At 41.9% G+C, this 23,371-nt stretch overlaps 1 protein-coding gene across 1 annotated transcript in view; it reads right to left on the bottom strand.

Moving 5' to 3' along the window:
* Positions 1 to 4,066: 4,066 nt before the first annotated feature.
* Positions 4,067 to 23,371, bottom strand: part of TAF3 (TATA-box binding protein associated factor 3) — a 138,233-nt gene continuing 118,928 nt past the window's right edge. The window contains exons 5-7 of the mRNA XM_084783974.1: positions 11,118 to 11,367; positions 7,961 to 8,067; positions 4,067 to 6,020 (exon numbers count right to left, since the gene is read on the bottom strand). Coding sequence (XP_084640100.1) covers positions 5,903 to 6,020; positions 7,961 to 8,067; positions 11,118 to 11,367 — 475 coding nt within the window. The 3' untranslated portion in view covers positions 4,067 to 5,902. The remainder of the gene's footprint in view (positions 6,021 to 7,960; positions 8,068 to 11,117; positions 11,368 to 23,371) is intronic.

Below are 23,371 nucleotides of genomic sequence, written 5' to 3'. Positions count from 1 at the left end.
CCCGGAGTCAGGTCCCAGCACTGAGTAAGTTGGGCATGGTGGCACAAGCCTGTAAGCAGAGGCAGAGGCAGGAGAATCATAAGTTCCAAATCATTCTCCAGACATAGGGAGTTTCAGGCCAGTCTGAGCTAGAAGCTAACCAAAAGCAGAGAGGGAACAAGTATACTTAGAAACTGATGAAAATCCCCTCAGCCTTTAAAAAAAAAAATCTGTTTTTTTTTTCTCTTTATGTAGCCCCAGGCTGGCCTCAGACTCTCCATGCTCCTGCCTCAACCTGTGGAATGCTAGGATTTAGGTACATGTCACCACTTCCAAATGATGCAGTCATTTAAAAAAAAATCCAAGATTTATTTGTTTCCCTCCCTCCTTACTTTTTTAATTAATTAATTTTATGTATATAGTTCTCAATCTGCATGTACACCTACAGGCCAGAAGAGGGCATTAGATCACATCATAGATGGTTGTGAGCCACCCTGTGGTTGCTGGGAATTGAACTCAGGATCTGTGGAAGAGCAGACAGTGCTCTTAACTACTGAGTCATCTTTCTATCCCCTCCCTCCCTCCCTCCCTCCTTTTCTTTCCTCCCTTTTTTGGGACAGGGCCTCTGCTTAGCCCTGGCTGTCCTGGAACTCACTATGTAGACCAGGGTGACTTTGAACTGGCAGAGATCCACTTGCCTCCACCTCCCGCGTGCTGGAATTAAAGGTGTGCTTCACTATGCCTGGCTTCTAAGATTTATCCTTAATTTCGTATATATGTGAGTGTCTGTGTGTACGTGTATGTGTGTAAATGCAGGTGCTCCTGGAGACCTGAGGAACCCTATTCCTCTGGAGCTGGAGTTAAAAGCAATTCCAAAGAAACCTGATGTGGCTACCAAGGACCAAATTCGGCCCCCTGCAAAAGCAGTATGTGCTCTTAACTACCATCTCTCCAGTCCCCGATGTGATCATTTTATCTTAGAGAAACTGAGGGAAGTAGTGCAGAAATCATGGGAGAGTGCAGATGACGGACCACAGAAGCTGGCCATACCCAGGAGATATACTGGGCTGTGATATCTCCCTTGCCTTCTGTGAATGCTGCCCTCAAATGTGCAGTCAATGAGATGAGTGAGTCAGACCCTGTTCTGTAAACAGTGAAAACCTCATTTGTCTAGGGAGGATGGAAAACTAGCAGTCATTGAATTTTTTTTTTAATTCTATTTCCTTATTCAGTGTGTTCCGGGTAGAGCAGTGTGCCAGGGTTCTATTATGGAAGCCAGAAGACAACATGCAGGGCGCAGTCCTCTCCTTCAGTCATGTGGGCCTGGGGATCCTTAGACTCAGTGGCCATGTCATCAGTCCGCAGCAGTTATTTTAATAACTCCCCCTGCCAGAGCTTTGTGCATCTCAAGCATACTCTACCACATCCTTGGTCAAAATGATGTTCTATTTCTTTTTCTTTCTTTTTTTGGTGTACATGTGGCCTCTGTGTGTGTGTGTGTGTGTGTGTGTGTGTGTGTGTGTGTGTGTGTGTGTGTGTGTGTGTAGGGGTGCATGCCTGCACATCAATGTGAAGGCTAGAGAAGGACATTGATGTGGCATGCTATTTTGGCTAAGCTGGCCACCCAGTGACTTCTGGGGCTCTGCTTGCCTCTGCCCATAGCCCTCACTGTGGTTACAGGCACACATAGCCATATGAGACTTTTAGAGTTGGAGAGATTTGAACTCAGGTCCTCTTGATTTCACAGTAAGTGTTCTTCCCCACTGGTCTGTCTCCCCTGCACTAAAATGAAATGAGGGCTAACTCATCCAGCTACTGGACTGCTCTATTTTCAATGCCCTCTACTGGCCTGCACATATGGAGTCACACTCTCTCCACATTACTTTATAAATGAATGCAAGCTTCCAAGAGAAAGTTTCCTAACGGAAATGACTGGCATTGCTGTACAACGAGAGGACATTCCTTCCTTCTTCAAAAGAACTATTCTACTTTTAAACTTCCACAGAACAGCAACGATGGGAAGAGATTGGATATAAAACTATTTGTATTGAGAACTATGTCCTCAGTGAACTTCATTGGTTAGCATGCTCAGGGGCAAGGCTTCTCTATCTCAGCGTTCATTTTATACTTTAATTTGCCTGGTAGGTCTTTGTTTAATCATCCTATTGACGGGAGAATAAAGGTGGTTTGGGTGACATTGTTGAGTAATGCAGTATGTTTTTTTTATCTCTCTAAAAAGCCCCATGGTCAGAATACTCTGATAGCCTCTGAATTTTTTCCAGGTTTGGAATCACACATCAATTGGAGGATAAAGATCCTCACTGTATTTAGTGGCAGACACCTTCCGAAGACAAATACCTCGTTGGCCACGGAGACGATGCCTTGCCAGCCACCCTGGTCCCCGACGGCAGATTATCGCACCATACAGGCAGCTCAGTTTCCTCTGAGTATCTGTTTCATGAATGAATACCATCTCCTTCTATAAAAACATGGGCAGGGTACGTACTTTGCCTTCCTTCTCCTTTAGAAAGTATGGATGCTGTTCAAATGATGGCGCTGGATAAAGGGAAACAGGTTGCTGGAAATGTCTAGCCTTCCTAATGAGAAATACTCATTCTTTGCTCCAAATTGTTAACAACTCACATTCCTGCAGCTGATTTGTTACTGTGTGTGTAGTGTATTTTCACTGCTCTACGTGTAGTGTCTGTCTGCAGACACACTTGACAGTGTGTGCAATTGTGGAAGCAAGAGGTCACGCTGGGTGGGTATTCTTTTTCTACTGCTCCTCACAATATTACTGACACCACCAGGCACAGGAGGTGGACCCCTTTAAGCCCAGCACTTGGGAGTCAGAGGCAGGCAGATCTCTGAGCTTAAAGCCAACCTGATCTACAGAGTGAGTTCCAGGACTAACCAACCAAAAAACCCTTATGTGTGTATGCATGTGTGTATCTGTGCGCTGATGCCCACAGGGGACAGAATGCAGCATCACATCCCTGGAGCTGCATCTGTGAGCCTCCTTAAGGGGTGCTGGGATCTGGACGTGGTACTCTGATACCGCAGAAGGCTTTTAACTGCTGCCCAGTCTCTCTAGGCCCTCTACTTTACTTGTTGTGAGGTAAAGTGTTTTGCTGAGCCTGGAGGGTTTGCTATTTTGGCTAGACTGGCTGGCCAGCAAGCCCCAGAAGCACTTGTCTGCCTTCCCAGAGCTGGGTTATAGGTGCACACTTTCATGCCCAGCTTTTTTGTTGTTGTTCTTGTTGGAGACAATTCAGGTCCTCACGGGTGTCCAGCAAGCAATTTACACACAGAGATATCTCCGTGGCTTTAGACCCCATTTTTCTTTTCTCTAGGGCTTGCTAGAGTTCCCTACCCAGACTGTCACCCTCCTCTACTTATTCCTGTTCCCTTTTTTGTCCCCTTCTGGTTTTACTTGCCCCCATTTAAGGAAATCAGCCTCCATTCTTAAACAATCTGTAGTGTTGATAATTTGCTCTTTTTTAACGTATTACTTTCTGGAGAATGATTTTGACCAACTTTTTAACTTTTCTTTGTAACATCAATGTTTTATTTTTCTAATCCACACTTCTCTTTTGCAGTTTTTTAAACTTCCCTTGGTTGGTGTCACAGAAAGCCATCCAGTGGAGACTGCAACCACCAGTTCATTTTGCACAGGCCACTGAACAGTCTTAAGATGGTGACAACTTTTGGTCTCTAGTGACCTGGACTGGATTCGACTCACTGACCTAGAGGTGAAAGGCTCTGTATTCCATTACTAATCCCTGAGGCCATCCAGCCCCCTGAAAATGATTCTTTGGTTTTATTATTGCAAAGACCATTTATAAAATCATGAACTGGATTTAGGAAAGCAACCATGAAATAGCAAAGGACAACAAATTGATTGAAATTCCTTAAATGTTGTGTGGGCTGGAGACTCCAAGACAGGAGAAACGGGAAAAAAGTTCTATATAGGCACCTCCTTTCTTACTTCAGGAGCGCGACCTGCTCACTTAGACGTCGCAACTTCAGATCCACTGACCATGCCTCAGGGAACTAATTCCTAAATAAAGAAAATGGAAAAGCAAACTACGAAACAGCCAATAATCTTTATTTTGCACTTCCCCCACCCTTCACCCCTCTCCAAAAAGCACTAATGGGTATATTTGTGCATGTGAAAATATTGTATAAAGTATTTAGAATGATCTCTAATGAATGAAGAAAAAAAAAAAGAGGAAGACATATCTCAACATAGGTACTTTTTGGGGGGCAGGGGAAGAAAACTTCTGGCTTCTGCAATAAGGAGGGTAGTGATTCCCACACTTTTCACAGGTCGGTTCCATTCCTACTGTTCTGCAATTTAACATCAAGGCAGAGAATCGCATTTCTGAAACCACATTATGTGTTTTAAAATAGGAGTAATTGTAATGTTAATATCAATTGAGCTGGCAGTAAAAAAAAAATCACATTTCTATGCATATATTTGTATTAGGTTCAAACCCCACATTCTAACATTCAAGATAGCCTTCACACATGCCCAAATTGGGATTATTTCAAAATCAAGTAAAAGTCCATAGTTATTCCAAAGTCACTAAAATATGCTAATAAAGTTAAATTTGATGTTTTTTACATTAAAAATAAAATATTTGGTTTACGTTTCAGATATCTATAACATATAATAAATAGTGGGCAGTATAGTAATATAATAAAGTTTTGTGATACCCTGAAATTTGATGAGTTTTCTTTAAAAAATTCATAATATACTTCATTTCAACCTTAAAGCACAATGTCCATGAACAAATCTGTAGAAATAAAACAATATAAACACAAAATGCTACAGTCTTTTTCTTTCTTTTCTTTTTTCTTTTCTTCTTTTTTTTTTTAACTTTTATGGAAACTACATGTCCTTTTAGTAAAAGTGAAAGCAATTTACAGAAAGTATATAACAAACAAAACAATTTCAAACCATCAACTCTAGATTAAACTGCCTTGTTTCCTTCCAGCTGCTTGGGTCTGGTCCCCACCGTGCTGCAGGCATTGCATCTGGGAGGGAAACGGCTCTGGGTTTTTTTTTTTAAGCTTCTTTGCCTATGTACATCAGCAATTACAGACATGGCTGAAATCACAGTGGATACCAGAGAAAGCCAGAATTAAACACGATAAAAAAATTTTAAAAATAACTACTTCATAAATATTTATTATTTACAGTAGGGGGGAGGTCTTAGTACCAAGAGTTTTATACAAATTGATGAAATGTACACGTCGCCAAGAAGGCTCCAGCTCTTTACAGAAGTGTAGAATTAGGGTGCGACCAAGTCATAAAATAGGCTGAATGAAAATAATTTGCACGGAGGTGAACAGGACATGATAGAAACCTTTTTCTTAAAAAATATAAGGTATCTCACAAAAGCCTGAACATTTTACACATTAGTAGTAAAAGTGGGGTGAGGTGGGGAGTTTCATATATTCTCATCACAAAAATATTTACCAGTCCCCTGACTGGGGTGTTCTTTCCTGATGATTATCTCACTGTGAGGGAGGGAAGCTTGCAAACTGTATAGCTAATGATGCATCCTTCAATTACAGTCAAGGCATTTGTACATCACTTCTTATCTAATACCGTAATGGAAGGTTCTGGAGAGAAGGAAATCAAGAGGGAAGATGTGTGGTGTCTTTATTAATACTTGTCACTGGTAATAAGCAGGCGGAGGTGCCAGCTCTCAGGCCACACCTCCACTGCAGTTTCTCTTCAGGAACATTCCATGGGAGCGCAGGCCCTTGTGTTTCAGAAAGGAGCATCCAGAGCGAAGGCATGTTCTTGTCCTTGGTCCTCTGGGATGCGCTGTCCTCAGTGCCTGGGGGAGACAAGATGGCAGAGGCGGCCCAGTCCCGACCTGGTGCAGGCAGCAGTGCTGCCGTGCTGACGTCAGTGTGCGCGGTGCTTCCTCTTCTTGTGCTTCTTATCTTTCTTTATCTTGTTGGCACACTTGGGGCAGAACCACTGCATCTCTTCTGGAGGAGCAGCCATGATTCCCACACAGGGCCTAGACACCAAAAAGGTGCACGTTAGCAAGTTTCTTATGTTGGTAATTTTCTTTTTCTAAGGCAGGGTCTGCAAGCTGCTCTATGCTTCCTAAAAAAGAAACTTGAGGGCTTTTATTTGTGTTGTATGTATGAGTGTTTTACCTGGGTATCGTCTGTGTGTCTGCTGCTAGCTGTGGACCTGAGAGGGTGTGTGATCCCCTGTAAATGGAGCTGCAGACCACTGCCGGCCACCACGGGGCACGGGGACTTCCCCAGGAGAGCAGACAGTGCTCTTAACCATTGTGACATCTCTTCAGCCCTTGTGTGACATGGTTTCAAAGGGGCCATTTCTTCCAGGTACTGTCAAGGCTGGCTGTAGCACAGGATGACCTTGAACTCCTACCTCTGCCTCCTGACCTGGGATGTGTGCACCCTCAGCTTGTGTATGTGGCCCTGAGGACAGAACCCAAGGCCTCCTGCATGCCAAGGAAGCACTCTACCAACTGAGTTAGATCAATCGCTCCTTTTTCGATGCTTTTGCACGATTCTTTTAGGCACGGTGATATGGCCCAACAAGTAAACACCCTGGCCATGATGCCTGACAGCACAGTCTTCTGAGCCCTGGGGTGGACTTGGAAGTGGAGAACTAGCTCTTTTAAGTTGTTCTCTGACCCTCAAAGGCATGAGGTAAAATGGTGTGCATACCAATATAGCACACTCCACTCCCACAATAAAAATAAATGCAAAAAATGATGTATGTACCAGAAGTCAGCCCAAAGGCTCTAATTTATGTAGCACTAATGTTGGGCATTTGGGTTATGTTATTATACAATGACTTCTGTATAGGTACTATGGGGAGATTAATCAGTTCATTTGTCCTTTCAGTCAGGAATAGTGTAATGCAATGGCTGTGCTTTTATGTTTTAACTTGGAGAAGAGGCTTGGGGTGGGACTGAATCTCAGGTAGCCCAGGCAGACCTCAAACTCACTAGGTAGCCAAGGCTGGTCTCAAACTTGTGATTCTTTTGTCTCAGCATCAGGAGTGCTGAAACCGCGAGCATCCTACTACCCCCGACTGTTTTTATTGTGTAGACAGCAAACTTCACAACCATAGGCACTTAAGGGAGAATGGGGAAATAGAAGGATTCAGAGGGTCCTAGAAACCTACAAGAAGACCATTAAGGGAGATCTGGACCCAGAGGGGTCTGTTCAAACTACTGTACCAACCAAGGACAATGCATGCAGTAAACCTAGAATCCCTATGCAGATCTAGCCAATGGACCGCACATTCTCCACAGTTGTGTGGAGAGCAGGGACTGACTATAACATGAATTCTGATGCCCCCTATTTGACCACTTCCCCTTGGTGGGGAGGCCTGGTGGCACTCAGAGGAAGGGGAAGCAGGCTATCCAGATGAGACCTGATATGTGATCATATGGTGGGGAGGAGGTTCCCTTCTGTCACAGGCCTAGGGGAGGGGAATAGGATGAAAAAGGGAGGGAGGGGGGAATGGGAAGATACAAGTGAGGGAGTAACAATTGAGATGTAATCTGAAGAAATTATTTAAATAAAAAAAAATTTTTAAAGGAAAAAAAATAAAGAATGAAGCACAGCTGAACACATTTGGCTGAGCGGCTTCAGATGGGAACAGCTAACGAGACTTCAGAAACAACTTCAGAAACACATGTGACACTAGTCACATGTGGACAGGAAGGAGAGGGGAAACCCCTATATATTTACTTATTTTGTAGGAAAATGTATGTAAGTGAAGCAAATTCCTACTCTAGGCCCTGTAACAACAGCACAATTAATTTTGCAGTGTTTTATTTTGCAGGCTCCATAGACAGTTCTCAGGAGAGTAGCTGAATTGGTCTGAAAACGCTAGCTGGCTACGACACCTGTCCAGGCAGGATCTGTGTTGTGCTGCCTAAGCACCTCGGGGCACTCTAGGGGCACTCACCAGTGGTACCAATCGTCACAGTCGTCACAGCCAATCATCGGGCTCCCATCGTCAGGCTTGTTACACCCTGGACAGATCCAGATCTGATTGCCCCACTCATCACGGATCTAATGTTATAGTGGAGAGCAAAATTATGGTGGGAAAAAGAACCACAAGAGGCCAGATAAGAATGCTGCTTTCTACTGTACACACAATAAGCTAACAAGCTAGGAAAATAGTAGATGGAAAACTGTACAGAAATCATCGTCATCAACCCTGCTCTGGAGTCATGTAAAGAAGAAAACAGCGAGTTACTCACCACTGTGTCTTCCCTCCCTCTCCGTTCTCTTCCTTCTTCTCCCTCACTCTCCCTTCATTCTTCCTCCTCGCTCCTACACATCCTTCTCTCACACACTTCTCCCTTCCCTCCCTCTCATATTTCTCCATACTCTTCCCTCTGTGCCTCACATACTCCCCCTTTTTCTTTTCTTTCCTTTCTTTCTTTCTTTCTTTTTTTTCTTTTTTTTCTTTTTTTTTTTTTGAGGTGGGGCTCAAAAGCTCAACCTGGCTTAGCGTTCACTAAAGCTGGCCTTGAACTCCAATCTCGGCATCAGTTTCCTGAGTGCTGGGGTTTCTGGTGTGTTCTGCCATGCCTGGATATAATGACATATTTCTAATCCATATTCTAAACTGCTTTGTAAATCATTACAAACGAAATATTGTAGAATCAATCATCCTAGGGAGCCATACTGCATGATCTGCAGTCGGCTTCATCTAAGAAATTCCTATAATCTCAAGAACTCTTAATGATTATGAGTCTTCTGGCCAGAAACAAGTGATATTTTTGAAATTGCTCAGTTTTACGTAGTTTTTCAGCCAAGCTCACGGCATGGGATTAGCACATACAGTCAATGCGCATGTATCCCCTCATTACTTATTAGCCAAGCCCTTCTCCTGAACTGGGCGATACGATCAAGGATATAAAAGAGCTGTTACTAAGTAACTTTCCATTCCCTTTATGACATTTTAGAAAAGTACAATCAACGAAAGGGCAAATGAAATAAGAGGCTCATGGGGCCAAAGAGCTACACACTTAATTATTATTATTATGCTCCATATACTGCTAATTCTGGAGTTCTAACTTCGTTTGCAATAGGAAGCCCTCCTAACTGTACGGCTTCCTCAAATGCCATGGCTGGATACTGTATGGACGGAGACTGCAAAGGGGCACTGAGTCAAGCTCACTTTAAATGTCCTCACAGTAAGACAACATATGGTTTCACTGTAATTTTACAAGGCAGCTCTTCCCATGCCTTTAATTATGACATTGACTAGATAGGCAAAAGACCAGTGGTTTCCTTGTGAGGGAGTATCAAAAGTGGGGATGCTCTGCGATATGCACGGACTACTAAGAGCTACTATTAAAAAACAAACAAACCTCTATAAAGCAAACTGTTGACCTGAAACCTTCCTAGAGGAATGTGGAGGAAGCTGTCTCTGACTACACCATGGAGAAAGACCCAGCAGTCACCAGGCACCAGGGTGTTCAGTGGGTGAAGCCATCATGCATGGCCGGTCCTGCTGCTGGCTGACCTCTCTTGACATTAGCAGGCTGTGACTCTGAGTTACATGGGGAAAAAAGCCATAGCACCATAGTAATACTCAATAGTTTCAGGGTACTGAGTTCTTTCAAACATACGACTTCTTTTAATCATTATAAATAATCTTTTGATGGTTAGAAATGGGGAAACAGGAGCTACGAGAATCTCACTGTCAAAGTCACACTAGTAGGCTGTGACAGAATCGCCCTGTGTCCTCAGTCCATAAAGTGTCTACTTAGACTGGAAGACTTCCGAGCACTGTCCCAGTTGGTGTTACTTTTGTGAGGTCAGCCCATAGTCTACTACAGAGCCACAGTCTTTAGAGCCAGACAAGACTACAGAGATTATGGAGTCCAGTACAAATCCCTTAATTACAGATAAGCACATGGAGGGAGGAGATTAAGTATAAACTCCTTCCTGACCCACTCACCTGGGGCGATGCCTCAATTAGACTCCTCGATTGATCCTTCAGCGGACCAAGTTATTCCCCACAGGTTTTGGCATCACATTTTTTTTGTCTTGAATTGCCAATTTATTAATTTTAACTTGTTTTCCCTGACTGTGTACTCTCTGAATGCGTTCGGATTCTCTTATACCTTTGTGTCCTTATAATGTCTCACATATTTAACGATGCATTTCTTTTCAAACTCCCCATGCAGCACACTATACAGACACACCATAACAAAGAGCACCGCTCCTGCCCTGCAACTTCCAGTCATTCATCTCTTTGCAAAGGTTAACACAGCAGTCTACAGAGCTTGTCATTCAAAAGCGTCAATGTCTCCATTTACAAAACGTTTTGTGTGCTTATGTGTCTCTTCACTGTGCCTTGAGAATATATCTTTATAAATACTTCATTAGCAGATTGAATGTGTGGTTGGAATAAGACCTGATAATATTAAGTATGGAGGAGACACCTAAGGGCACTCCCAGGACAATGTGGAGTCATTTAATAAGATGAGATGCTTCTATTCTTCCTAGAGAGACTAGGGGTTAAAATCAGGGCCCTGTCCATGCCAGGCAAGCTCTCTACCACTGGGCTATGTCTCTAGGCCATGTATGCTAGGTCTAACAATTTTTTAAAAAATATGTACTTGGATGCTCAGAAATTCCTGTGGTCTAAAGGTTCATTTCTATTTAAGATGTAAGTTCTGATATATTCTGGATCTCAGCAAATAAAATACAATAATTAGTGCTATAACACAGAACTACCAGCTGGCTCATCAGATCAATGTCTATTACATATATTATACTAAAGTCAATAATTTAGTTACTCTAGTAAGAATTCACTGTGGAATTTAAGTATCACCGTTATGTGTGTGTGTGTGTGTGTGTGTGTGTGTGTGTGTGTACACACTGATGTTTTTATATGCAGGTATACAGTCACATCTCAAGCTAACATAAACAAAAGCAACTTGCCATCATTTACATAGCTGAGTGTGAACTTTGTAACCTAACAGCTTTGGGCCAACTGCTTGAAAAGGCACTGGAAATGCTTCTCCATTTATCAAGCACTGCCCGTGAGAGTCACCAGGGCAGAGGCAGAGCTCCCTTAAACACTGTGGAGACATACGTACCACATAAGTGCTGACTGTCTCTGTCACCACGCTCCGCACTGGGGCTTTGGCACTCCCTGCTCCAGAGAGGGCAGGGGCTGGGGATGGCATCAGGGCTGGGCACATTGCAGCCTGGGCGAGGAGTGGTGGTGGCAGAGGAGTAGGGCTTACACGCACAGGAACAGGAACTGGGGCTGGAGGTGGGGTTTTAGGTCTGTTCAGAGAAGGGGAAGGCTTAGCCTCGGGAGCTGGTACCACCTTGCTGATGACACTGTCAAGGAGAGAAAAAGCAAAAGTCAAAATGGGTCACATTTCAACAATTCCTACAAAAACGCTTTGTTTGGAAGCAAAATGTTTCCTTTACATTGAAAACAAAACATTTATTTAGGTTGTATAGCAGTCGAGAGGACCACTTGCTGGGAGACGGCTTCCTTCCACCATATGCATTCCAGGGATCACTCAGGCTGTCGGGCTTGCGCAGCAGACGGCCTGCCCTGCTGAGCCGTACTGCCAGCCATATTGATTTACTTTTGTGCTGTAGGGTCTCACGCATGAATGGCAACCACTCTCAGAGCTGACTTATATCCCCAGCCTTGCAAAACATGCCTGTAAAGCACCTAGAAACAGCTAAAGAACTTGGACTCCACGGCCCATCACCATTAATTATTCTTGAAACTTAGGCTAACTTTTCATTTTCTCAAACTGTCCCTCAGGGATCAGACATGTAGAGATATTCTAACAATCAATATGATCATATGTGTTTTTCATCTAAAATTTTGGTAACATAAAGCTTTTAAGAATTATAAATTGGCTGGGTGTGGTGGTGCACATCCGTGATCCCAGCACCCAGGGAGGCTGAGGCAGGCAGAGCCTGGACTACATAGTAAATGCCAGAACAATCAGAACTATAGAGTAAGACCTGTCTCAAAAATACCACATTATATGAAGTGGTCATGCATTTATTTTTAACAAAAGGAAAAAAATAGCTATGGGTAGTATAAATAAAATCCAAATTTTCTAAGGGAAAAAATGCAAGCATGAATATTTACGTGTATAGTTACAAAAACTGACTCTATATGCTGGGATTATAGGGTAATTTCCCTTGGCTTATCATTAACATATAAATCTTGTAATAAAATGATGAAAATAAATATATACATTCCAAGTGTTTCTAGGAACTTTTAAACAAGATGGTGGCTTGGCCAAGACCTTCTAGTAAAATGCTGGTCGCAGTGTAGTTATAAGGGTTGTGTAGCACAGATGACTCTGCCATTGTTGATGACGATCAATAGTCTAAAGACCAAGACAGTGAGGAAGAGAGTCTTGGGTAACTATGTGAGCTGTTCGCCTAACTAAAATAATAAACGAGTCCTTTAAATGTTATAGCAATTGCATGTGCTTTGCTCCAGAAGATACATGTGTTCATGGGCTGGTTTTCAGTGTGAAGATGTGCAGGGCAGTAGGATTTTCAGGTGAGGTTTAGTGTACAGCAACTTATGTATCAGTGTGTGTACGTGTCTGTGTGTGTGTGTGTGTGTGTGTGTGTGTGTGTGTGTGTGTGTGTAAGAACAAGTTATTAAAGTGGACACTTTGTTGTACAAGACAAACTGTCCTAACTCTACTTGCAAGGGGTCAGAGTAGCATTATATTTCCCAGCTCCTGAAGTTCAAAGGAAAGTTTCCTAGAGTTTCAAGTATTTTGACTTTAGGTTCTACATGACTTAGAGTAGTTGAATATGCAGTTTTAAGTGCAATTATTTTTTTTAAAGAAAAATTCTTTTATTATCTAGTTTTAGCAATACAAAAAATTGTGTAGCAGTGCAACATATGAAGTACATATTCTCACACTCACTTTAAGCATTTAGAGGCAGTTCTGGACTCCAGCTGCCCTTTCTCTCCTATTGAACTGCACAGTAGGTTCCCCTTCGGAGCTTCCTGTTGTGTGCCCAGCATCTCCCAGAGAAAGCAATACTGCCCGCAGCTGTGCCCCACGGTAGCCCTGCTGCTAACGTTACATCTTTGGGAGGATTTGGTCACAGTGCCCTAACCACTATGAACACTGGTGTTATTCATACACATGTGCAGAAGGAGGGACTTTCTGAGGGATTTCTTTACCTGTTTCTCCACCACAGAATGGTAGAACAAACAGAACAGGTCATGAGCTGTAATGCAGACGTGCAGCTTGACAAGTCAATAAAGAGCCAGGCCTTGCCTCCCAGCCCCTGAGAGCCTCCAAGGTTAGAGGCAAACACAATTTGGATATGTTCTGCACAGGAGGGTTAATGATCCTCATTATTCAGCTATTGTGTGCTAACACTTTGAAACCACTAATCTAAATTATCAAAGTCCAAATAACTGGCTACTTAAGTGCTCTCACAGTTCAGAAGTCCCCTCACAATGGCTTACTTATTTACCTTAACAGCGAATAGCCATTTTCAAATGGTGACATGAGACCATAGGGAAAAGTACTGTAATCATGCCTATGGATTTTATGTGACATTCTGAACACAGAAATTATTCAACAGAGAAAAATCACTTTGAGGAGAAAACACATTGCTTACATCACAATTCATTTAACTTCTTTCTATATGTTTAATTTTATATTTCAGACACACATCTACCACAAGAAACACATTCTCACAAATGTTAAATGAATCTCTTCTCACAACAAATGAAAAAATATTACTGAGATTTTACAGTAATATCACTGTGAAACCTCACAGTTGGATTATGACATGAATATGTATGTCTATTCTTCCTATTTTTACATTTTCACTTTTATGGAAAGCCCCAGACATACCTGGTCTAAATGTGGTAGTCAGTCTAGTGTTCTCACACCGGCAGATTTAAATAATATGAAAGTCATTATGGGTGCTCTCCCAGACTGGTGAGCGCTGCACACTGCCCCTTGCTCCCTTTGGGATCACTCCCTGAGGAAAGCCAGCTGCTGTGTGCAAATGCAGAAGCTGCCTTACGAAGGAGTTCTTGGTCTGGGGGAACCAGTCACCTGACTTAGCCTTACTAAGACTTCAGATGATGCTTTCTTTTCTCCTTTCTTTCTTCTTTTTTTGTTTTTTGAGACAAGAGTTTCTCCGTGTAGCCTTAAATGTCCTAGACTCGCTTTGTAGACCAGGCTGGCCTTGAACTCACAGAGATCTACCTCCCTCTCCCTTCTGAGGTGTGGGCCAGCACACCCAGTTCAGATGATGTTTTCTTGACCAACAGCTTCAAAAACCTGAGTGAGAGCTGCTCAAACCCTACAGAACCCAGGAGTAAGAACTGTTGTTTTAAGTAGCTAAAATCCAGGGTTATTTGTTGTGTGGGAATGGAAAACAAAAACACCAAGTTTTCCATTTTCCTAGCTTAGGTATCTAAGCAAATATTCCAAACCTGGGAAGAATTCTATTTTAGAATATCAGTACTTAAAATGCCAAAGAGTGAGACAGTCATTTCCATATTTCACGTTGATCAAATACCCAAAGACAATTATGAGAATCAGTTTTATGTTGATTCTTTAAATCAATCATTATTCCTCATTCTTCTTGATCCTCACAGCTCAAATTTTAACATTCATATAATTATAAGACAACGATAAATGGATTTAATTCCTCAAGCTCATGGCTTGCCTCTTGAATATTTACATCGTCTCATAAAACGGGTATTTTATCTTGTCATAGCCCAAGTACACATCAAGTAGCAAACATTTTATCTTTTAATGCAGGCATGACCTATTTGAAAAATGAAACAAATTGCATGAAGTAATTAGAGAAAAACATCACCATTATAGAATCTTGTTTCCAAGGGAGAAGCCCAAATGATTATACTTCTATTGTCAAATGTTCCAAATCTGTAAAAGACCCTAAAAGGGCACTAACATTCAGATAAGTAATGAATAACGAACATCTCATCATACTTGCAAAAAGATTCAGCAGAGTGATAAAGTACTAATGAAAGTGAGATGATAAGCTCTCAGTAAGCTACATAAAGGGAAGGGACAAAAATTCCCTAAATGTATCTTGTCATATTTTTGACTTTACAGCCAGGTAAACAATTTCTATATTCAAGAAAATCAATTTGTTCTTATAAGACAGAGTCTCTCTATGTAGCTCTGGCTGGCCTGAGACTTGCTATGTATACTAGGTCAGGCTTGAAGGATCTATTGGCCTCTGCCACCCAAGTGCAGGAACCATAGGTGTGTGTCCACCACATCTGGCTCAGAAATAAACTTTTAAAAACTGTCTTTGAATGGAAAGTAAACAGAAATGAATAAATCCTCAAGTATGTTGATTATAATGATATGATAAACATCATTTCAGGAGATTTTAAGAAGCTAGTATGCCGTTCCATAGAAAAATATAAAAATAAATACTTAGTGAGGCCAGGTTATAGGCCAGGTAACTTCACTTCAGAGGCTCCCAAAGCGATGCAGGCTGCTGCCACTGTTCCTGGATGCCCAGTGGAACCATACAGTAAGTCTCTACTGCCAAAGACATGCACTTTGGATGTAGGGCAGAGAAATCAAACTGGAGCCGAATGAAGCTTCCTGCTGACCAGTGTCAAAGTGCAGGAAGATGCTATATGGGCTGACGGTGAAGGGTGCTTAATGACTATACCCAGCTAAAGACCCTCCATGCTCTAATATTGTACTGCCTGGCATGACATACCCACGGGTGCAATAGTAGCACAAAATATTCTGAGGGTAATCAACTGCTTCTTGATCAGATTTGAGGCCCACTCCATGGGAAGAATACATGCTTGTCAGAAGCTTATGGCCATGGAGGTCACAGGCCCTAGACAGGGAAATCTACTACTGATGTTTTATAAACATCCATGTTTATACTCATAGATCAGTATGACTCTCAACCTTGGTCCAAAAAGCCTCCTTTAGCAGTGGGCAATGGCAAAGCAAGATTTATAACTGGTTGAAGTGCTAAAAATAGTGAATGCTTTGTGTTTTATTCCAGACAGGACTTCTAGAGGACACTGCAGAAGGACAGAAGGACTGTAGAAATGAATGGCTGAGAGGCATATGGTGGGATACTGTCTTCTGGACATAATGTGGGTGAACATACAGCAGCTGTGATTGCCTGCATGGGGCCTGCTCCCCACCCCCCAAATAAAAGGAAAAAGGGAAGCAAGGAGGTACAGGAGGACAGGAATGGGACAAGTTGGGAAGAAGGTGGGTGTCTTAGTGTTTTAGTGTTGTGAAGAGACTTAGTTTCAGAGGCTTAGTCTATTATCATCATGGTGAAGGCATGGTGGCACATACGGTACTGGAGTAGTAGTTGAGAGTTACATCCTGATCATTAAGCAACAAGCAGAGAACGGATGGAGGAAGGGAGGGAGGGAGAGAGAGAGACAGAGAGAGAGAGAGAGAGACAGCGAGAGAAAGAGAGAGAGAGAGAGAGAGAGAGAGAGAGAGAGAGAGAGAGAGAGAAGAAGAAGAAGAAGAGGAGGAGGAGGAGGAGGGAGGAGGAGGAGGAAGAAGGAAGAAGGAAGGAGAGGAGAGAGACAGATAGACAGACAGATGCCTGGCCTGCTGTGGGCTTTTAAAACTGTGAAGTCCACCCCCCAGTGACATGCTTTCTCCAACAATAAGGCCACACCTTATACTCCTTCTCATCCTTTTAAACAGTTTCACTTCCTCCAAATACATGAGCCTATGGGGATCATTCTTAATCAAACCAGCACGGCGGGCAAGAGTGGGAAGAGGAGGATGAGAAAGAATAATAGGGCAGGGGTGTGTGTGATCACAGTGCATCTATAGTGTATTGAATATATTTTAAGACAAATAAATACATTTCAACAGTGATGATATCTTAATCTTATTATTTCTTAACTTTAAATAATTTATTTATTATTTATTGTGCATTGGGAGGTAGGAATATGCCATGGTGCATAGGTGGAGGTCAGAAGACAACTTTCAGGAGTTGGTTCTCTCTTCCCATCATGCGAATTACGAGGAGGGAACTCAGGTCATTAGGCTGAAGGTGGCAAGCACCTTTATCCACTGAGCCGTCTCATCAGCCATAGGTTTGAATGGCTTCCTTATTTTATCTAGCTATATAATATTTTTATTTGTAAGTTAAGAATAAATTAATTTTATCTTAAAAATATTAATCCTTACTTCATTTGGTATTCTTGTCAGTAGTAATAATGGTATTGTCATATGCAGATTATTTTGTAGGGGGTCTTATAAAATAAAACAAGTGCCATTTGTGTTGGCACTCAAGACTGCTAATGTAAAAAAGGGCACAGAATAAATTCAGAGAAGTAACAGTAATGTCAAATCTGATAAGAGATGTGTGTGTGTGTGTGTGTGTGTGTGTGTGTGTGTGTGTGTACATGTCTGTAGGTGTGTGGAGGCTATTGGCTGAGGTTCTTCCACAATTGCTACTTGACCTTTTTGCAATAGGGCCTCTTACTGAACCTGAGGCCCAGAAGCTGGCTGGACTGTACGGCTAGCAAGCTCCAGAAACCATCCTATCTCCACCTTTCCAGACCTAGGATTACAGTTGTGTGGCACATGCCCAACTTTTTACAAGGGTGCTGGGGATCTGAATGCAGGCCCACATGTTTGCACAGTAAACACTCTACCACTGAGATATCTCCCCTGTCTGCTTTTCTTTCCTTTACAAATAGGTCCGCTTTCTAGACCTGTGCCTTTTGAAGGACTAGAAGTTAAGGCATTCTAGAAGCAATGGTCACCTCTAGTGCCTAAATTGGATTCCTACCCCACTGACGTAATCAATCTTTTTTGGAGAAATGGCTAATTTGGGGTCTGTGGAAATGGCCAATAATACATAGGAAATATATGAAAGCTATTCAAGAGTAATGAGGTTGTACTGAAAATAACAGGCAACATGAAAGAATTACCATTGCACAAGACAGGATAATTTGAAAATGAAAATAATAAAGGAGGAAGGGAAGGAGAATGAAACAGGAGGGAGTTCGAGTGGGAAGAGATAGACTGAGCCCACCTCATCACTAGTGTAATTCTGCATCAGTTCCACCAACTCCTTCCTCTGAAGACAGCAACAGGAGAAACTCGGTCAGCATTTATCATCCCTTTCATGCTTAATTCACATTTCAAAATAACCAAATACAAGTATACTTTCATTGAAGGCTTTCAGTTAATTAATACTACAGAGATGGCCACATTTTAAAAAATCCAGAATTTCACAAGGTCTAATGAAATGACTGACTTAATACTGTTTAAGGGTATGAACCTCACCATGTGCCCTCTGGTAAGGCAGTAAGACAATATTAGATAGCTCAGCAATTAAGAGCATTTATTACTCTTCCAAGGACTGGAGTTGGGTTCCTCATAACCACTTGTAATTCCAGCCTGGTAAAGGTATGGATTTGGCATGAGAAGATGAGGCTAAAAGAAAAAGGAGAGTAAAAGGAAGAAGCTGGCACAGCGCAGAGGAAGTGGGGGAGGAAAAGGCCCCCCACCCCAGCAGGTTCAAGTTGTGGGCTGATGGAAGGCTTGTTAGTTCTACGTGCAGAACTGAGGCCTCGATGGTAAGAAAAAAAAAAAAGGAAAACTCAGTCTCAGGATCCTTGTGGTGGTACAGACGTCCACTTTATAAACTCTCAAGGTAGGGGTGGAAAATGTGTAGAAACAAGTTATTCCATGTATCCAAAATCTCTATGCAAACGTCTGAATCTAGCATAGGATAGACAGGAAACATAGGATGCAAATGATGTAAGAGGAAGTCTAAATGTTTCTATATTTATAAATGTAAGTTTATAAATTATAAATGTTTTATAAATACCTGAACCGTGAGCAGAGTGATCTTTAGGGAGAATTATAATCAGATAGTAGTCAAAAGGTTACCATGATACAGCTAAATTATCTCTGCCTGTCACAGGTCAAAGAACATTTAAATTCTGGAGGTTCACATCAGCTTTTTTTTCAGATAACAAATCTTAAGTACCTTCCTATATTCATTCAATTAGTGATCCTGGGCCTTGATAAAGCTGTGGAGAGAAACTTTCCAACTATCATTCAAATCATATCTAAAAAGGTGGTCATAAATATTTTAAAACCTAAGTGAACTAATAAGACCTAGACCCATTAAGGATAAGATCTTTTACAACAAATTAAATAAAACAATTTATTGAAGTCTGGACTCCAGATAAGCTAGATTTACTGGCTGACCTTTTATTCATTTAAGGAACAAAATTAGCTCTAATTGCATTAGAATGGAATCCAGTAAATTTCCCTCAGTCTTCTAATGTGGCATCCCTGTAAGGACTGCTGTAATTGTTTACAAGCAAGATGGAGATGCTTTGATTGTAATCTTTCCACTTGTTTCACTGTGTCGTAAAAGCTTTTCCCCAAACCCAAAGCTGGTTGGTCTGACAGCAGACTAGTTCTTCTCTTGAATATATATACTACATCTTTGGTGTTTGTGAGCAAACTACAGTGCTCCTGGGAAGAAATTAAATTTGGACTTCATCATAATTCTAGGCTGGTGAAAATGAGAGTAATATAATGTACGAAGACCAGGGCTTTCCTAAAACAAACAAAGAAACAAAGCAAGCAAGCTGGCAAACAAACAAAAAACTCCAGAAAATCGCTTTTGATCCAAATAAAAAAATCATCTGTCTGTTTGTGCCAAGGTGGCTAGGAGTGGCCCCTAAGACAACTGATGAGCACAGAGAAGCCAGAAGACTCCACAGGCTCTGCCCCAGCCACGCAGCAGCCAGGAAAGCACCTAGTAGCACTAAAAAGAGGTCATTTTAAAGTTGCAGACACACTCTTTAAAAAATTTAAATTGCACTTACAAAATATGAGTATGGTCAATCTTACGATTTCTTTTTGTCATTGTTTCTGCTATTTACCTTAAAACATGGGAAGCGCCTAGAAAATGATTCTGTTTAGGTAATAATTTCACCAGGGCAGGGCAAAAGGAAGACAACTCAGAGTACATCAATTAGAAATTAAAATAAAAAACAGCTTTGTTTTTTTTTTTCAAAGGGGAAATATTAAAGCTAGAAAGTCAAGAGGCCTCCCCAGTTGAGGGCCATGCTGCACACTGCTGAGCCTTGGCACTAAGGAGTCACGACCTGCAAAGCCGGCTTCGCCCTGGGCCTGAGATTCCTTTAAGGGACAGAAACTCTGCCTGCTTTTCTCTAATTATGACAAAAACCATCTGCTGCCTTTGTCTGCCTTTGTTCCATGCTCTGGTGAGCGCCTACCTTTCTTTTGGAGTCACCACCTCCCTCCTGACAGGGTTCTGTTATACAGCACAGGGTGCAGCAATCCTCCTGCCTCAGCCCTCCAGAGAGGGGAATTATAAGCCATGTGCTACCATGCACACCAGCACTGGCTACATTTTAAAACAGAAAAATGATTATTTTCCTTGAAAGTATCATTAAATGATTATCTTTGTGTTTTCTTATGATTACACTATTTCTACTGTCAAAGGTTGGCATGGGACAAGTATCTAGACCTATTTTATGTTTTAAAATATCAAACCTTTTTTTTCCTTTAGATCAATAAGCTCCAGCTCCAGTTTTCACAGTATATGGAACTAATTGAGAAATTACAACTAAAAACACTCCAGCAGGCTTACGCAAAACCTTATCACCTGTAGCAAAACCAGGGAAGACATACAAAAATGCATCAAATTTTCAGCACCTCTGTCATGAGGGAGCTGGAGAAGGAAGAAAACTTTCTGGAGTAGAGAAATTGAACTGGCTACTAGTGGAAACCAAAACATCAGCAGAGTGAAACTGTCAGTAGGAAGGTAGCCCCAATACCTCCAGCCTAACCAGAGAACTGGGTGAAGTCTGTCAGGCAGACTACTCTATGCAGCAGTACACACTCTCTGAGGGAACTGTGCTCTCACTGTCCATCGCTCATCTCCGGACAGGCAGCCTTAGAGGCAGGAATACCTTGAGAGCAGAGGAGGGAGATTCATGAATTACCTGTCATGAACCTCTTTGTCCATGGGGGAAGCATAGCCTAGTAGATGAAAAAGGATAGAAGCTCAAAGCTAGAGCACATGCCTACAATCCCAGTTCAAGGCCAGCGTAGGCTTCTTAGAGCTCTTATGGGGGAGGGGAGGCCAGATGTTCCCTCTAGCATCTGTGAGAGCCATTATAGAGGGCATTTGCAAAACTTGAGGGGAAAAGGATTATTTTCCATCCATAGTCACCCTCAAAAATTTGTACAAATTTATGTTGCATTTTTATTAGTACTTTATTATATGGAAAATTCTTTTCCCATAAGACTTAACTCAATTTAAAATTTTCTAAATATTCTTAGAAAACCTGCAGGCCCTATTCTATCATGTTTCTTTCTTGACAAATTGCTTTATATACATATATATTTGAGACAAGGTCTCATTCTGACTGGCCTGGACTTGCTGAGAAGACCAGGCTAGCATCAAATTTATAGAGCTCACCCTGCCCTCCCTCCCAGGTGCTGGGATTGAAGGTGTGCGCCATCACACGTAGCTTCTGACTCTGTCCGAGTCTGTCCCTAACAACTCTGTCACATTACTTTGCTCTGCACTCTTCACAAAAAGGCCTAGAATAATGCCATCAGTTAGCCAGTCCCTAAACTTGCCCAAAACAGAGTAGGCCAGCAGCCGTGAGGTCCAGGTGACAAACACAGGACACTGTGCTGTCACTGAGTATATGCATCCTTTGTCATCACATCTGTTGAGGAAACCCCGGGATCCTGACCAACAGAGCTCTAGGACCCTGGGCAAGCTGAAAGCCCGACTCAACTGTGAGCCTAGACACGTCAGCAGTAGACTTGAAGGCATGGCGTCCTCATCCACACAGCAGAGACTACAAGCGTCACAGTTTGGGGTTGGGGATTGTGTTTCCTCTTTAGTGTAGACTGGAGGGGACTTTGGATGTCCATCACTAGCAGACATGTTGAAGGGATCTGGGGGTCTTTGAAAAGTTGTCCTGAATTTTAACATCATCAGGAAAGGGTTCTAGTTTGTCACAGACCCCTCTACAAGACAGTTTTGAGGGATGTGAAGCTAAAGGAAAAACAAATTGCTGCTGTTTTGCTGTGAGGAACACTAACAGAGAACAGAGGACCCTCTCTAACCACAAAGTACTTTTGTGGATCAAGGGCAGAAGACCTAACTTCTTCAAGATTTAGAAACTAAATATTGTCTTAAAGATCTTCCGACAAGAGGGTATAATTTGAACCTTGTAAAGCTTTTTCTTTCTCTCATAATTTAAAAAGACTTGGTCCTTCAGCAATAAACACCCCCTTCCCCACAAGGAATACACAGACTCCCTTGTTTTTGAATCCCATTCTGCTCATTAATTTCACTTTAAAAGAGTATTAGCTCACTCCCAGGTGTATGCACACAATAACTAAACACACATTTAGCTGACTCCCTACTTTCCCATCACTATAGCTGTGGAACAGAGTATCCTACAGGGTAGTTCCTTAACATGCTACCATAAAAGATGTCTAGAATTTGAATGTATCCCAATACTCATGTGTCATAAAAATATTTTTAAGTTTTTAGTTAAGATTTTTAGGTGTATTGGCACACAGGTGCAGGTCCCCTGGACCTGGAGCTACAGGCAGCTATGAGTCACCTGATGTGAAAGCTTAGAACTGAACTCTGGTCCTTTGGAAGAGCACCAAGTGCTCTTAATTGCTAAACCAACTCTTTAGCCTCACATAATATTCTTTTACGTTTTTCAGTCATTTAAAACCACAAAAGTCATTCTTAGATTACAGATCATACAAAAGCAAACAGTAGGTTGAATATGGCTTATGGGCTGGAGCTTACTAACCTCCAATTTAGACCTTCCTACCACCAAAAATATTTACTGAATTTCTGTTTCTATGAAATTCTATTTGACTTGAGTTCCTAGCTCCCTCTGATTTTAATTTAACATGTAATGTATTACACTTAATTTCTTCGCTCAGTACACTTCTATGCCTGCTTTGGTAAAATAATTAATTGTTCATATAATACAGCAGCTATTTTCTAAGCATCTACAAGTTACACGTTATGTAACATTGTACTTCCAAGGGTAATTTGCCTAGAATCCAGGGTATTCACAATTTCCCTCAAGCTGGACATTTTGTTCCAGAGTAATAGGATCCAGTCCTCACATCTTCCAACCTCTTACAAATATGAATGATTTATTGAAAGGTGAAAGTTGAATGGACAGCCAACAGAATTACCAACAGACGCTTCAGGGCAGAGAGATGAATGCGACTAGCAATGCCTTTTTAAATCTTAATTCTCTATAGGGAGGAAGCCAAGCTTCTGT

The sequence above is a fragment of the Acomys minous genome (genome assembly GCF_964271855.1).
Source record: "Acomys minous genome assembly, chromosome: 5".
NCBI lineage: Eukaryota > Metazoa > Chordata > Mammalia > Rodentia > Muridae > Acomys > Acomys minous.
The sequence above is the reverse complement of the archived record's forward strand: the minus strand, read 5'-3'. Positions and strand labels throughout refer to the sequence as shown.